The following is a 17,152-nucleotide window of genomic DNA, read 5'->3' as shown; positions in this document are numbered from 1 at the left end:
ATGACATCTGGCCCACAGGGGCTCCTCATGGGTCAGGAAATTTGGCAGCAAGGAGCAAATTGATACTGCCACCTCTCTTCCACTGCCAAATTCTCAAGCCCCACAGCCTTCCCCCCGATCCTGTGGCTGGATCGAGGCTAGGCTGCCCTTCATCCCTCTCCATGGCCCACACACTGGATCCGGCCCACCCTCTAGATCCAGCTTGGACTGGGCATCGCCTGCCTGGCCTATGGGGAAAAAGATTGAGCACCACTGTTCTCTGGTATAGAAATATGTGATAGGTATATTAGAGAAGATTAGTGCATAGCTTCTCTGAATCGTGGAGTATTTTACTCCAGCAGTCAATGTTTTGCTTGTCTCCTGGTCAGTTCTTCTCTCTCAAATGGCTGGTGAGATATCCTGTCTCTTAGAACTCCTTATTGCCTCTGTGTCTTCCCAGGTGATTGGCTTGTTATTCAGTTACCTTGTACCAGAAGTCAGACTAGAAATAGTTTTTTGCCCTGGGCAACAGCCAACAGTTATCCTTATAAAAGGGTGATTGGCAAAGTTGAATACCTCTCGCAGCTAGCCCTGTTTTAGGTGCAGAAATTTCTCCTGTCTCCTTTTGCTGGTCTCAGCTCAGAGTGGATGAAAACCACAGAGAAGGCAAACAAGATAGAGTTCCCTGTTAGATACAAAAGGAATCGGGTAGAGGTGATATCTTTTATTAGACCAACTAGGTTTTTGCAAAAAAAAAAAATCTTTAATTGCAAGGTTTTGGGCACAAACACCCTTCTTCAGGCATAGGACAAAAAATTGTAAAAGTTCTTGTAGATAGAAATGAAAGTTCGTATTTCATACGAGAGTTGAAGGTGTGGTAAAATCTCCTGTTTGGAACAGTACATTTTGTTATGCACATTAGGCTCAGATAATTAGTTAGAATAGTCTGTTTACCTGATTCCTTTTGCTCTAGACCAATACAGCTACAACCTGGATACCTGACACTGTTTGATACAGGTGTATATGGAGTCCTTGAGTTGTAACAGCATTATAAGCTGTACATAGACGGTGCCCCCTGGCCTTCCCAAGCGTGGTGCGTCTTATAAAAGCAGTTGTGTAGACATGGAATAGAATTATTATCATATTGTTATTCTTAGCCCATAAGAAGTGAATGCATTATCTAAATATCTGCCTACTTCTGTGTAATAATCGCCTCATGCACTGACTTGATGAAACTTTACTGCTTGAAGATGCCATTTATTTTCTTATACCTGAAACTGTCCTTTGAGAAGCAAGGAGATGGCCAAAACTGTTGCAGTTTCATTAAAAGTAAAGTGTTTCACCAAGACTAAAAGACTGATTAGCGGCTTTATAGTCAAATTGACTGTATGAGATGATATACGATAAAAGATAAGAATGCTTTCTTTAGCTTTTATAAATTTTGGCATTGAAAAACGAGGATAAAACAGACATTGAAACATTAACTTTAAAATAGACATAGAACAAGCATTTAAAAAAAGACCAAACATATAGAAGTTTTAGACATAGCTGTAAACACAATTCCTAGTCCCTACCAGGAAACAGGAAACTGTAGAAAGATTGACATACGAGAGCTTCTCTTTGGTGACCACAGTCAACAAGTGCGCACTACTCCTGTCCCATGGTTTCTTTTCAGAAAGTATGTGTTTTTCCACTGTAGCCTGATCACAGTTAAATGTTGATTTTAATCCTGTGAGCACCCAGCTTGGGGCACAATGTAGGCTACATATTCTTGTACTGTAAATTATCATTACATTTGTATAATGTTCTTTCAGAGAAGCAATTTATGGAAACTGGTGATTCCCTTTTCCTCCACCACTTTTCTTCTGCTCCTCCTTTATTGTACCAATTCCCTGTATTTTCCTCTACCTCCCAACCAGCCAGTTTTCACGATATGGTTAGACTGCACCTAAAAAAAAAAAAAAGGCAGGGGGAAGGGGCAGTGGCACAACACGCCAGAGGACTGAGTAATTGAACCAACGAGGGTTGTTCTATGGCTGGGCACAGAAGCTTTTTGATCTGTTAATGCTTATCTTCCTTGTGTGGGCACAAGACCCTTGATTCTTCCCACATCCTTTATTTTTGCATTTGTTGTGTGTGTGTGTGTGTGTGTGTGTGTGTGTGTTCTCACTTGTGAGAGGAATTCTAGAAAGGCTTAGTTTGATGATTTGCCTCCTGTTCAAGTCACTGGGAGTTTTAGAGTTTGCTTCATGGGAGCCAGGACTTTGCACTTATTTTGGGCACAACTACAGGATTCCAATGACTGAGTGGACTAGATAAATGCAAATTCCCTAAAGAAAAGGTTGCTCATCCTGGCTTTTTATTTGCATAGAGTCAAAAGGCTGCAGTTGGGATTGAAGCCTCATTATGATGGACATGATACAAATACTACATTTTTTAAAATCCCTTGAAGGGTTTGAAATCTAAAGATGTCTGTAGTACATTCATAAGACAATTGAAGTATTGCTGATGTATATGTTTTTTGCTGTTCCCAGCCATGTATCATGGTTAGTATGATGACATAGGTTACAAGTGGTGCAGGATATATCTGCCTACAAAGTTGTGTGCCTGCCTTCAGCGAATGAAAAGAATTTGAGATCCTGTTTCAAAAACAGTGTGGGTGAAGATGAAGAGGGCAGAATGGATCAAGATACCCAATACTTTGAAATTACTTAGGAGTCTTTGGCATATGTAATATGCTAAATAACGGGTCCTTTGAAATTTAGTCCTAGGTTCAAAAATTCTACCTCATTGTAGCTCTCATCATGTTTTTTAAATTTTATATTTTAATTTTTTTCTAGATTACTTTCAGATTCTGAACAGATTGACATTTTAAGAAAAGCAAGATCATACATACAGAAGGGAAAATATAATGATGCGGTAAGTAATTTCTCACTGTACAGCGACATGTCTTAGAAACCTTGGGCGAAATCTGAAACTTGCTTTATTTTTCTTTTCCGTTAAGCTGTCTGACTTTTCCCTTTAGAGATGTGTTTTGCTAATGTAAAATTAATTCTGTTGTAAAATCTGTAAAACTTCATATTTCCAGCTGTTCAGTTACTGATTGCTTTTAAATGACACTGTTATGTTTTCAAATGATAGCTGTTGCTGATTCTGACAAAATGAGCCAAGCTGAATATTTTGTGCAACTTTCAGGAAGCTGGCTACAGACAAATTGGGCTCAGTGTTCTCTGGTAATATTTATTATGCTCTGATGTGATAAAGGATACATAACACCTTTTGCTGAAGGATTTTAGCTTTGTGACAGTCTCACACAGAAGTCTTCATACAGTAGATATGTGTCACTGCCATTTTACAGCTGCATTAACTTGATGTTGAAGAGTTTGCCTATGGTCACACACTGAACCAGAAACCTAACTAGCAAAAGAACCTCTGCCTTGATCTAGCCATAAGTCATGGGGTTTTTTTATCTCTCATCTGAGCCAACTGTGTATTATTTTCACAGCAAGTCTCTGTAGATTGGTTTTATATACAGTAGATCCAAATTTTAACAGGTTTACACTGCATACAAATTTTGTTCAAGAAGTATATGAAAATGTCAAGTATACAAGATTAAATTTAATCTAGAAAAACATGTAGAAATATAATTTAATTTAGTTCTTTGCATTTGCCCTTTTTTCTAATATGCTTTCCGCAAAGTTAATATAAGTTTTATTTACAGAATACTTGCATTTCAATTTAAATTTCTTGGCAATCAGAAGTTGCTGATTTTGAAGCTAATGGATGCATTCTTGTATAAGATTAAAATTTGTCCTTTTCAGGTCTATACTTTAAGAGATCTATACTTGATGCATTAATTTGTTAGAAATTATTTTATATTGATCTGTCACCTCTACCCTCCCCCAAAATGCACACACACATATGCACATGCGTACACACACACAAGTTGGTGCTAGGGTCAAGATCAATCTCTTGGTCAGCTGTGCCAATTGGGTTGGGGCATTGTCATGCTCCTGTACTGACAGTTAAAGGGTGGTGTTCCACCAGCTGTTCAGCAACTTTTTGACCACCCCTGACAAGCCTTATGACACTTCTCAGTATCCCTATCTGTACACAGTTCTTTTCATTGTAAATAGAGCAGTTAGAAGTAGTTTGGCAAGTTTTTGCCTGTGTTGGTTCTTTACCTCCCTTAATATTCCCCAGGACTGGGTCTTAAGGATGTATCATTCTAACTGTTCTGGCTTAACATACTGCCAGTGCGAATCTGCAACTGGTACACTGTTTGTTTTTGGAAAAGCTCATATCCCTGACAGATGTTCACTATATGTCCTTTTAATATTTTTATAAGACTGCTTCAAGGACCTGTCATCATGTGAACAGGGCAGATTTGACTTAAGTTCCACATCAGTCCAGAAGCACAGCTGCAACTTCCAGTTTCATTAGTTCCAGAGATCCATCATCACAGGCTGTCCCTGGTTCACATCCCAATATAGCTGAAGTCAAAACTTCAGAAGAGGCTATACCACTTCTCTGGGAAGAGCAGAGGCAGATGTCAACCTTAGCATCTAACCTCTCTAATATTGCTTGCTTTGGCACAGTGTATTGGCAGTGTGCTTGCTGCTTTTAATTAATGAACCAATGTTTAATAGCTGTGTCTATCTTGGCACTGGGGTAGTCTGTAGTACCAAGGGTTATCTCCACTCCCCTCCACAGGCTTAAATATCACCACCAGGGAACTGATGACCTCTGCCTCAGTAGTATCAGGTGCATGCATGATTATAGTTTGACTAGCAATTAAACTAAGTATTTGGTTTCAAGAGCCTTAAAACTAGGGTGTTCTTTTTTCTCTTCAGTTGCCCAATGCAGTGAGCAAGAATTCAATACATATGCTGCATATTCTCAGAAGTCTTTTTTTTTTTTTTTTGAGTGTAGAGGTCTGAAAGAGAAATGAAGGCTTTTTACATGCTTGATTGTATAGACAAGTAAAAATAAGCATGTATCCTGATATTATTCTTTCTGGCCCTTGGGCCATTTTTCCATATAATGTTCCAGCACAGCGCTATTAGAATTCCTGGCTTTTCTTTACAATTCCATAGATGCCTAATGAAGTAATGGATTTACATTTGAAAAAAATGATCCTTTTCAAGTATTTTTCCTTAAGCCATGTTCTAATTAAGGAGAAAGTAGAGGCTACACACCAGATTTTCAGAGCCCTATCATTTTCTTCCAAAGGGCCAAATCTTTCAGTTTCCCCAAAGCTATTCATCTGCTGACAGAATGAAAGGTCAAGCAGTGACAGCCTGGAGGGACAATCCTAGTAGGTTTCAGAATGTATTAAGATCTGTTATGAGCTAGCTAACTTAAATCCCTACACTCTAATTAGGATTCACTCTACTAGGGCTCAGGCAGCTTCTGCCGGTTCCTTGAAAAACGCTCCTGTTTCAGATATCTGCAGGACATCTTTTTTGGAGGAGTCCTGTCTATATTTTGAATAAACAGTGTTCCCTAATAAAAGCAGATTGCTGCTTTTGGTAGAGTTGTGTTGCAGTCTTTCAACTTTACACATGTATCTTGGAAGTCACTCAAGGCAGACTATATGTGGAACAACCCTTGAAGAAGAAGGAAATACTTGGAGTTCCTCAAGATGAGTTGTCCTTATATATATTCCAAAAACTACATCCTCCTTCCCATCCTGCCAAAGTGATGCAGCATTTGGATTCCAAACTGGTGAAGGAACTAAGTGGCACCTGAGCATCCAGGGCACATATGTGGCCTATATAGACAACCACAGGCGAAAAAGCCTGTGCTCTTGAGGGTGTAGGATACATGAATATACATTAACTTTGGGTTAACTGTCCTTTGTTTTCTGTTTTTAGGCAGATTTATTTTTTTGATAATCTTGTCTCACATACTAAACTGTTGAGTATGCTCTGTTCTCTCTAGATATCTCTTTGCAAAACCTTAATTATCCTTGCTTTGGAAGGACTGACATATTATCATACTTACGACAGATTGTTCCTGGGCATAAGTATTGCAATGGGTTTTGTGGGCTGGACATCCTATGTGATTTTGGTGATTATTAAGACACATACCAATCTGATGAGGACTGTCCAGAATAATAAGGTAAGTTAAAAGATATAGTGACTGCCCAGTTATCAATGATATGTGCACATGTAATATTAATTTCTTTAAAAACAGCAGTCTGGCTGATGTCTTCATGAGTTTAAAAAGAGCCTTTCTGGCTCCTAATCCGTGTTTTTTGGTGGAAATCTCCCTCACCAACTTTCAGGTGTGGTTTGGAACATCCCATTCCCCGCCCCCCCCGGGTTCATAAATTTCATAGACATTAGGGCTGGAAGGGACCTCGGAAGATCATCGAGTCCAGCCTCCTGCCCAAAGGGCAGGAAGTCAGCTGGAGTCATAGGATCCCAGCAAGATAAGCATCCAGTTAGCTCTTGAAGGTGTTCAATGTAAACGCTTGAACCACCTCTGGTGGCAGGCTGTTCCAGACCTTGGGGGCTCGGACAGTAAAGAAATTCTTCCTTATGTCCAGCCTGAAACGGTCTTGTCGTAGTTTATGACCGTTCGACCTAGTTGTCATCCCTTGGGGCGCTCTGGTGAACAAACGTTCCCCCAGATACTGGTGGTCACCCCTGATAAACTTATAGGTGGCCATCAGATCACCCCTGAGCCTGTGCTTTTCCAGGCTAAAGAGCCCCAGGGCTCTCAGCCTATCATCGTAGGGTCTGCTTCCCTGACCTCTGATCATGCGTGTGGCTCTTCTCTGACTCTCTCAAGCTTCTCCACATCCTTTTTGAATTGTGGAGCCCAAAACTGGACGCAGTACTCCAGCTGCGGCCTCTCTAGGGCCGAGTACAAGGGGAGAATGACGTCCTGGGATTTGCTTGAGAAGCATCTATGGATGCAAGCCAGCGTTTTGGTCGCTTTACTAGCCACAGCATTGCATTATCTAGCATTGGGTTGCTAGATAATGTTTGAGAAGGAGCATTGAGATTTATCCCACTTCCCGATGAGGTTTGTAGTTCACTGGAGCTCTGAACTAAACTAAAAACGCCAAAAAGATATCTGCATTTAACTAGTTCAGTTTTAACTTAATGAAGACTCATAATTTTTTTTCTTTACATTGTTTCTTTATTTATCTGTATGAATTTCAATCATAGGTTCTTTGATTGCATTTTCAGTATTTTTACCTTTTGTTTATGACCACATTGGAATCATAGTCTAGTAGTATACAGAAACTACCTTTATCTTTCTCTAGTGTTCTGACACTATGTATGGTATCATTTGGGCACTGTATTAAAAAAAATGAAAGCTTTAATAGGTGCCTCAGAAAAATCTCCATAATACTGGCATTTTAAAGTTACTGTCTATGGCAGTCATTTTGCTTGTGACCTAATTAGATACTGACAATGATGTACAACTAGGGAAGAGATTAAAAAGCTATATTTCTAACATCAGGAGAACCTAACTCCGTAAATGAATATGAGCCTTTTAGCCAGAAAAGTGACGACCCCCACCCCATGCAGAGTTAAGATTACCTCTTGCTGTCTTATGCTGTTTTAAAATGTAATTTTCTTTAAAACTGAAATATCTGAAAACCAGGACATAAAGGGTGAAGGTGCATGCCCATGCTACTTTACTTAAAGAATTGTATACATGTATTTCTGCTGCAGACACTGTACTTAGTGTAACTGCATTGAATGGTGGATGGGAATGTTGGCGCTACCTGCCAAAGCTATGTTTATGATGGACTTTGAAGTACAGATGAACCCCTTTGCTTGATCCCAGTGTGCACATAAGCAAAAGGAAATGCTGCATGTGCAACCTGAACAATTCAGGGCATGAATAAGGTGTTCGTTTGTTGTGCGGCAAAGTATGTCAGCACTTCATAGCACTACAAAAATGCAGTGCTATATGGGTGTGCAAGTGTTCCATCCCCCCTTGCTGGAGAGCTGAAATCATCTCAAAGGCAATCTGTCCAGCTAGGGGCCCATTAGGGTATTGTTCTTTGGTTTCCACTGCCCCCAACAGAGCCCAGTTGCTGCTGCTCTCTCCCCTGCCAAGGACTGCGGGCAGTCAGTGATCAGCTAGCAAAGCCCCAGCTGCCCAGCTCTGCTAAACAACAGCCAACAGAGCTACAACTTTGAAAGAAGCAACATTGTGTAGTACTTTTTTTGTAGCACTTCAAGCAGTTTGAATGGCTCTTTGCTTGCTTTTTGTAGCATTACAAAGGCCATATTTAGCCCTACAAATGCAATCCCTATCCATGGCCTCCATAAGCCTCATTTAAGTCCTGCGCTATGTAGGTTGTCAGCAGTGAGGCCCAAGCGGGATTTTCTTTCCATGGGGAGTGTTAGCAATTACCAGAGATGAGCATGGTTTGTGGGTTATTAAAAGTATAGTAATAGATAGCAGTGCTTATCCGGATGAATGGGTTATAAAATTTAGCAGTAATGCTGTTTTTTTCTGTATAGTAAGATAAGCTCTGGAGTGAAGGCCAGGAGTAAGTCGTTCCTGTGGAGTATAGTTCAAAAGCAGATTACATTTGTGTAGCAGGAGCATCAAAGAAGTCAGGAGTTAACTCATTTGCAATTGTTAGACTGTTTCAGTTAACACTTTGCAGTTAGTTAGTTAGTTAAATGTTGCTATAAGATTCCAGATCTTCCTTCCCACTCCTAGATATCCTGTTCATAGTGCAGCAGCATTTATGGTCATGCTACTGCTGACAAGGCTGGTAAGAAATCACAGATGTGGTCTGTGTCCCAAAGTCTTTAGCAGTTTTATGTGGTGGTTACAATCCAAAACATGAGAGAACTGGAGCACCTCCTTTCTCCTCTCCTTCCCCAGCATCCCTCCCCATCACAATTTCTAAGGAAACTTCCCTTTTCATCCCATTAAGCTACTAGCATTTCACAAGACCTTAGCACTTTGCGCTCCTTACAGTTTGGCACTTCCTGCTGTTGCTGCTTACATAAATTACAGGCAGCATCTTATTACATGGCCATACCCAAGCTACATAACCAAGGAAGTGTTATACACCAGACCAGGCCCTGACTCCCCACAAAGCCAATCCCTTACATGAGCTCCTGATTTTTTTTGTTAGATTTCTCAGATATGCCTTTGGCTCGTCTAGTCAACCCTACCTGCATCCAGTTCCTATACCATAAGTAGGCATGGCTTGCACTTTTTTTAATAGTATATTTTTCTAGAAACCAGGTAGGGACCACCGTCAGCCTATTCCTATTCCTCTCCCTTTGCCTCCCTGCTCCCTCTCCTCCAGATCCTTATGTGGGAGCTTTAGGGGAAGGTCTGAGACCATGTCATAGAGAGTAAGGGCCCCCAGATTCACAGAAGGCAAGGAAAGGGGCAAATACACCACAGAGATCCTGACTGTCATGGAGAAACAGGCAGAGGGAATCAGATATACTCAGAAGGGGCATCTTGTCAGATCTTGAGCATCAGGATAATGCCTATGTGTTTGTTGAATACCAGGTTCAGTCTTGCTCCCCAAAATGTTTTGTGGATGCCATGTGAGGTAAATGTTAAGTGATCCCACCATCAGCACGATCGGTACATTTGTGTACCATAAAGAATGCTGCATTTTGTGAAGGGGGAGAGGTAGGCAGTCAAGGAGCCTGTATTTTGGGAAACATTGGTTCAAATTATTTTAAATGTGGGTCACTAATCCTACCATGCAACCCCACAAGCTCATGTAATGTCAGAGCAAAAAGGCATATAGATTTTAGGGTATGTCTGCATGGATATGGTCAACCCCTGTGGGCAGCCAAGCCCAACCCTGAAAGCTCTGCTGAGTTCTTGGGTAGGTCCGTCTTGCTTCCTTATCCACCTTTTCCATAAAAAAATGTTTTGTGAAGCGGGCTTTGACCATGAGGCCCTGCCAGCAACAATCCCATGGTTTCTTGTATTTCAGTCCCTTCACACCCCATTTTTGTGCATCTCCTGCTCATAATGGCCAAGTCTGGATGTGGAGAAATTGGTTCACAGTTTCTTAGAAGCATGCTGCATCACAAATATACGCAAGTGGATGGATGACCTTGGTATGGGTTTAAAGATACCAAGGCCATCCACTTCTGTGTATTTGCATTTCTAAGAAACTGTGAACCAGTTTCTCCACAGGGACAGATATGCAGGAATTCCAGGAGGTTGAAGTTTTGATTTCTTTACAAAGGAAATTGGATGCAGGTGTCGCCGTGGATGTAGTCTTTCTGGACTTCAGCAAGGCCTTTGACACTGTCGACCACCCCATCCTCATTAAAAAATTAGGTGACTGTGGCATCGATGCCTATGTGGTTAGATGGATTGCTAATTGGCTGAAGGGTCGTACTCAGAGGGTGGTGGTGGACGGGTCATATTCGACCTGAGGAGAAGTGGGCAGCGGAGTCCCCCAGGGCTCGGTCCTTGGGCCTGCACTGTTCAATTTCTTTATCAGCAATTTGGATGATGGGGTGAAAAGCAACCTGTTCAAATTTGCTGTTGATACCAAAATATGGGGTGAGGTGGGCACGCTAGTAGGGAGGGAAAGACTGCAGAAAGACCTGGATAGGTTGCAAGGGTGGGCTAACAAAAACAGGATGCGTTTCAATACAGACAAGTGCAGGGTGCTGCACTTGGGCAGTAGTAACCGGCAGCACACTTTTAAGATGGGAAACTCCCTTCTGGAGAGCATGGAGGCAGAAAGGGAACTTGGAGTCATCATTGACTTCAAGGTGAACATGGGCCGACAGTGCGAGGTCACAGTCGGCAGGGCCTATCGTGCATCCACAGGTGCATCTCCAGTAGGGCCAAGGAGGTGATCCTCCCCCTCTACGCGACACTGGTCAGGCCACAGCTGGAGTACTGTGTCCAGTTCTGGGCACCCCACTTCAAGAGGGATGTGGACAACATTGAGAGGGTCCAGAGGAGGGCCACCCGCATGATCCAGGGACAGCAGGGCAGACCCTACAATGAGAGGCTACGGGACCTGAACCTGTTCAGCCTTCACAAGAGAAGGCTGAGGGGGGACCTGGTGACTGTCTATAAACTCACTAGGGGGGACCAGAAGGGTTTGGGGGAGACCTTGTTTTCCCTAGCGCCCCCCGGGATAACAAGAAATAATGGCCACAAGTTGTTGGAGAGTAGGTTTAGATTAGACATCTGTAGGAACTACTTCACAGTTAGCGTGGCTAGGATCTGGAACCGACTTCCAAGGGAAGTGGTGCTGGCTCCTACCCTGGGGGTCTTTAAGAAGAGGCTTGGTGCCTACCTGGCTGGGGTCATTTGAGCCCAGTTTTCCTCTTGCCCAGGCAGGGGGTCGGACTTGAAGATCTACAAGGTCCCTTCCGACCCTACTTGTGTGATTCTATGAAATTATGTACAACGGTTCTTATAAATCATCACTGCTGAAATTTGTCTCCTGCAAAGGTCAGGAATGGAATCCATTTTTTAAATATCTGTCCCTCTTTTGTCACTGTTCTAATCATCTAATCTAATGGGACAGTTTCTACATCACCAGGCTGTAACGTATTTATTTTACTATGCTATTTCAATCTGTAGGTGGGAGCAGGTAGGGGTGTGATTACTTCCGCATTTAAACAGTACATAATCTGACAGCCAAAACCACAAGGATATCAGGTCTTCATTCTGCAGAAAGCATACTTCTTTTACTGGAGCATTCAGTGGGCAAACCTGTGGATCCAAAGGTATATTACCACCCACCCCAGTAGTTATTATTCTGGTCATTTTCCTTGAGTATATATGGATCTGTGGGAACAAGCACCACACATAGGAAAAGGGGTTTCTTTCTCCACACATTCTCTAGCATGAGGCATCACCATTAGAAAATGTGTTGGATCAGGAGTATTTTATAAAAGTTTTCTTCATATAAAATGGATATAGAAGATGAATAAACCTGTTCAGATATTTCTTCTACTACATATTCCTGTTACTACCCCTCTACAAAGCCTACCAATTCCACCTCAAAATCTTCTCTTCCCCTCCTTTCCCTGCCATCACTTGATCAGGCAGCATATTTTTTTTCTTAATCTACTTGCAGTGCCATCTGTATTTTCTTTACTCCAGTTGACATTCCCTCAAAATAAAAGGCCCATGTTACAAAAGTTGATTGAGGAGGGGAAAACAGGAGGCATCTTGCTATCAATTTATGTCACATTGATTTAGGCTGAAAATAGTTGGATTTAGATCAGGCTCAATAGCTTTGCATTATCTACCTTGTGAAAATTGGTAGGCTACGAAAACATTTTTGCTGCTGTCTCTGCTAACGCAGTGTGTAATGTGTTTGGGTCACAACACATATCACCAGGGATCTAGGTTTTCCATTTCCCATGGAAAAACAGAAAAAAACATGGATTTTCCCCTTTACCCAAGAAAAAAGCAGATTTTTCATTTTAACAGAGACGTGGGCAACTGGTGCCTCCCGAGCCTGGAAGGCATCAGATCACTGGGGGTCCCCCATCATGTTTTATATGGAGGAGATTAAAGACTCTCAAAAAAAAATCTTTCAGGTATTTTCAGAATAAATTACATTTGTTAAAGTATATGACAGTGAATGCTTAGTTAACATCTTCATGTATTCAGTAAATTATTTTGAGGATATTCCTGTAGTGACATTTTGCAGTGTCTGGGCTGAAATGAGATTTTTCCCTGCCCTTTTTCATAAAGAATTCCAAAATTGAATAATATTCAGAAAAATCATAATGCATAACTGATGTTTTCTTTCTTTCTTTTAGAAGGAATAACCCAGAACTTAATGACTTTTGTTATTAATAGAGCCAGTGAACACTAAGAGTATTCAGAGCATTAAGTATTCTATGCAAAACTTGGAAGTGTGCTCATAAAAGCCATACATTTTTTAAAAATGAGGTCAGCTGAATCAAGTCAAGTGATTCTTTTAAAAGAAATGAGCCTCTTATGTCCTTGGTCTGGAGGCTTTCGTTAATTTGCTGTAACTGGCTTTTTTCAATAAAATCCTTTCTGTTGCTTCACTGACTCACCCATATTACTATTGGTTTCTATTGGTTTACTTCCTATACTACTTGGAACTGGTGGTAAGATTTCTTATATCCATGTTAAAACCATGTGGTTTATAGGGAGTATTGAAATGGCATGAAGAAATTTGTTTTGTCATTAATCTGTAATGGACTGGAAGACATCCATTTGTTAGATAGAATCTCTATCTAATGGATTGTAACTGTAACCTTAATGTGTCACCACTGTTGTTCCTCTGCTTTACCTAGGACAAGTTAGGTTGTGTGATAGGGTTGATAGTGCAGTTTTTGTAATAAGGTAGGCAAGAATTGGTATGGGATGGTTTGGATAGGCATGATCTGATAGGGGTTGGACTAGATGATCTCTGGAGGTCATAGAAATTGTAAGCCTGTTTTCATCTGGAATTTGGGACCAGGAAGTGGTTTTATTATTCCATGTCATACACAAAAATATAACACAAAAACTACTTTTAAAAGCTGTGATGGAATGATTTTTCTCAGGCCGGTTTAAATGCGATGTAATTTGTTAATCACAAAATGCCATAAATTCATTTTTAGATCTGGTCCTTGCTGTTGAGTTAAACCAAAGATGCTCAAACCATGGGCCATGGGCCAGATCTGGCCTGCAGAGCCATGGCATCTGGCTCGCGGGGCTCCCTGTGGGTCACGAAATTTGGCAGGAGGGGAGAGCAGTGACAGTTAATATATGCTGAGGCCAGGGGAATGGAGGCTTTAAACCCCCCTCCCTGACCCCAGCCCTTTAAACCCCCCACATGGGACCCCAGCCCTGATCTGCCTGGGGGGGCAGCCCCTGTCAGGATTATGTTCCCTACTCCCTGCTGTGGGGGGCCCTCCCTGGATGCATGGGACTGCAGCCTGGGTCTGCCTTGGGGGGTGGGAGGTAGTCCCTGCCAGGCCCCTATTCCCTGCTTGAGTGGAAAGCCCAGGGCCAAGCCCAGGGGCTAATAGGCTGAGGTGAGGAGGGATGAGGTTTAAACCCTGGCCCTGGCCCCCAGCTGGGGTTTGCTGAGGGAGGGAGAGCGGGAGCCCCTGCCAAGCTTTTGCTCCCACCTTGCTACTCATTCTAGTGGAAGGGACGGGAGCGTGGCCACACGCTCGCCTGGGGTTGGCATGCTCAAGTGGGGAGGGAGAGGGGTTTAAAACGTCTGCCTCAGCATGCCAACCCCAGGCTGGGGCATGGCCATGCTCCTCCCTCCATTCAAGTGAGGGACAACACCCTGGCAAGGGCTGCCGTCTCTCCCACTTGAGCAGGGAGTGGAGGAGGAGGGGGATGCAGAAGTCTGGCAGGGGCTGTCCCCCCAAGGAAATCCCAGCTGGGAACCCAGTGGGGGGAGCTGTGGGAGAAGCCCCCATGGCTGCCCTACTCAGCCCCAGCTTCCCAGCACTTAAAAAAAAATAAAAAAAAAATGCCACTGCTACAGCTGGTGAGTGTGGGGCCATCAAGGCCTCTGGGGGCATGTGGCAGAGCCCCCTTTCCCCCCATGCAGCATGGGGTAGTGGGGGGCAGTGGGGATCACCCTCTCCCCGCTTGGCACCTGTGCAGCAGCTGTCTCATAGTGCGGGTGCAGCGTGGCTTGGCAGGGTGCTGCGCGCTGTCTGGGAGCTGGGGCAACTCCACCTGTCAGCCGGAGCCCGGCACCACTCAGCCCCAGTAGCCCCAGCTGCCAGACAGCATGCAGTGCCCTGCCCAGCTGCGCTGCACCTGTGCCATGGGGCAGCTGCCACACGGGTGCCAGGTGGGGGGAGTGACTCCTGCTGCCCCCCACTGCCCCGTGCTGCGGGAGGAGGTGGGGCTCTGCCATGAGCCCTCAGAGGCCCTGATTGCCGCTGCTACAGCTGGTGAGTGCAGGGCTTTTTCTTTTCTTTTCTTCTTCTTTTTTTTTTTTTTTTTAAAGAGCCGGGAGGCCTGGGCTGGGCAGGGCAGCCGTGGGGGCTTCTCCTGCGGCTCTTCCCTGCCAATCCGAATCTCCAAATCAGCACCAAAACAGCGTCAAAACTCCAAAACAGATTCAGCTAAAATGGAACAGCAATCTGAAACACCAAAACGAATCACTGTTCCTCCAAAATGGCCGAATCTGAAACAGAAATGAAACATAGCCATTTCGCACAGCCCTACTGCAAGGGACCCCAGCCAGGGACTGCCTGGCAGGGGTGGAGCAGCCCCTGTCTGGCTTTTCCCCTGCTCCCTGTTTGCATGGAGGGGTGGCGGGGCATGGCAAGGCCAGGGAGCAAGGGAAAAGCTAGGTGCAATGCCCAGCTGGGGTCCCTTCTGGTAGGGAAATGGGGGGTTTAAGCCCCCTTCCCCCCCTGCCTCAGCGTGCCAGCCTGACTGGCATGTGGCCACACCCCCCACCCTTTCGCTTGAACTGGGAGTGGGGAAAAGCCTGTCAGGGGCTGCTGAGCCTTTGCCAGGGAGAATCCGGCTAGAGTCCCAGGTGGAGGGAGGGGGCGTAAAGTCCCCTCTTGCCCTCTGTCTCATTCTGCCTGCCTGACCCCAGAGTCTGGCTACCCTCCTTCCTCTGCTGCAGTGGTGAGTGTGGGGAAAAGCCTGGCAGGAGCTGCTTCATGGAGCAGGATTTTCTACCCTCCCCCCTCTTCTCAGCCAGCCAGCCAGCCACTGTTAATGCTTCAGCTAGGGAGCAGAGGGGTGGGGCCAACCCTGCTCTTTGGAACAGACAGCATAGCCCAGGCTTTGCAGTTTTGGCTGCAAAGCATCCTGGGATGCTGAAGGACTGTGAATTAACTTGAACCGGAAAGGGGTCTGGGACAGAAGTTCCATAAATTGGTTTCACCTATATCAGCTAAGTCTGATACTACATCCAACCAGGTTTATCTAAAGCCTGTTTTGGCCATTTTGTAAGTGGTTTAAGTGCACTGAACTTCTGTTCTGTTACAGGTTTAAACCAGTTTCTGATCACTTAAACCGGTTTATGTTTAATGTCTGACTCTAGCCATTGACTCTTTTGTGTGCAGCCTGGGGGCATGCAGCCTCGGGCCACTCAGAACATGGACAGTCCTGACTTACCTCTCTCCACAATAGCTACCTCTTGTCAGTTGTTATCTGCAACCTTGGGCTTTCAACATAAGCTCTTCAGGACAAGGTCTGTCTTGGGTCCTTAGAGTGCTTAGCACAATGGGATTGGCATATGTTTTGCATTGATCCTACTCTTAATAATGAAAGAGGCAAGGATTTCTTAGAATGATATCTTTTATTAGACCAACTGTGTAATTGGGATAAACATCCTTTGTCAGGTCTCTTGTGGACCATCACAGCTACAACATTACTCTTATACTACCTTAATAAGGAAGAGATCTTCACAATACCTGTTGCTTTTTACTTTCTTGTGTGAACAATAAAACTCATCAAACATATTTTTAAAGAAGATTTTATACATAACAGGTAGATGGTTTTCAGGAAACAAATGCAAACTTACAACCCTCTTCTGGTGTCCCTCCTCATATAGGAAAGCTTTACTTACATAAGGCAAGTTGTGAAATCTGTCTATAGGTCCTTAGAAGAGATGTGGATTTTCCTGTAGAAATGTAATGGTCTGTATTTCAAGTTCATTATTCAACTTCCTATCATGCTAATTCTTAATACAGTAGAAATATGTGTTCTAAAAATCACACTAAAAAAAATTGCATGCTGAAAAATCCATATACAGGGTGTTGACAGGCATACAAGTTGCACAGGTTTCAGTTGTTTCATTCAGATATAAAGCTCCCATGGTTAAGGTAATCTGGAATATTTATATGAATCATTTTGTGTTTTTCAGGCATCTTCTGTTTTTGCATATGGCTTTTCAGCTGTTGGCATATTTATAGCTTTTTTTCTGCTGATTCAAGCATATCCTTGGACCTATTATATATATTGTCTGTTACCAGTACCAGTTTGGTATGCTGTTGTGAGAGAGTAAGTAAAGCATGAAATTGTGTCACAAAGCCATGTCTCTTTCCTCTATGTCAATCAGATTATCCAAAAGGTATTGACAAATATTTTTTTCATTTGATTTAATGAAATTTTGTTTTCTGATGCATTCAAGGACACTGGCTTATCTTGTCCCTAGTGGATGGAGTAATATCCATAATGTCTTTTGTATTAGGAAACCTTGAATAGTAAATAGTTA

At 43.2% G+C, this 17,152-nt stretch overlaps 1 protein-coding gene across 8 annotated transcripts in view; it reads left to right on the top strand.

The window, feature by feature from the left end:
• PIGN (phosphatidylinositol glycan anchor biosynthesis class N) overlaps window positions 1-17,152 on the top strand; it is a 170,573-nt gene that overhangs the window by 102,034 nt on the left and 51,387 nt on the right. For all 8 annotated transcript variants that reach the window (XR_009460852.1, XM_059724379.1, XM_006258414.4 and 5 more), the window contains exons 13-15: window positions 2,820-2,898; window positions 5,923-6,102; window positions 16,802-16,938. Coding sequence is in view for 7 of the 8 variants with exons in the window: in XM_059724379.1 (XP_059580362.1) it covers window positions 2,820-2,898; window positions 5,923-6,102; window positions 16,802-16,938 (396 nt within the window). In the remaining variant the exon portion in view is untranslated. The remainder of the gene's footprint in view (window positions 1-2,819; window positions 2,899-5,922; window positions 6,103-16,801; window positions 16,939-17,152) is intronic.

The sequence above is a fragment of the Alligator mississippiensis genome, chromosome 3 (assembly GCF_030867095.1).
Source record: "Alligator mississippiensis isolate rAllMis1 chromosome 3, rAllMis1, whole genome shotgun sequence".
Classification (NCBI taxonomy): Eukaryota; Metazoa; Chordata; order Crocodylia; family Alligatoridae; genus Alligator; species Alligator mississippiensis.
Note: the sequence above shows the minus strand (reverse complement) of the source record. Positions and strands in the feature narration are given on the sequence as shown.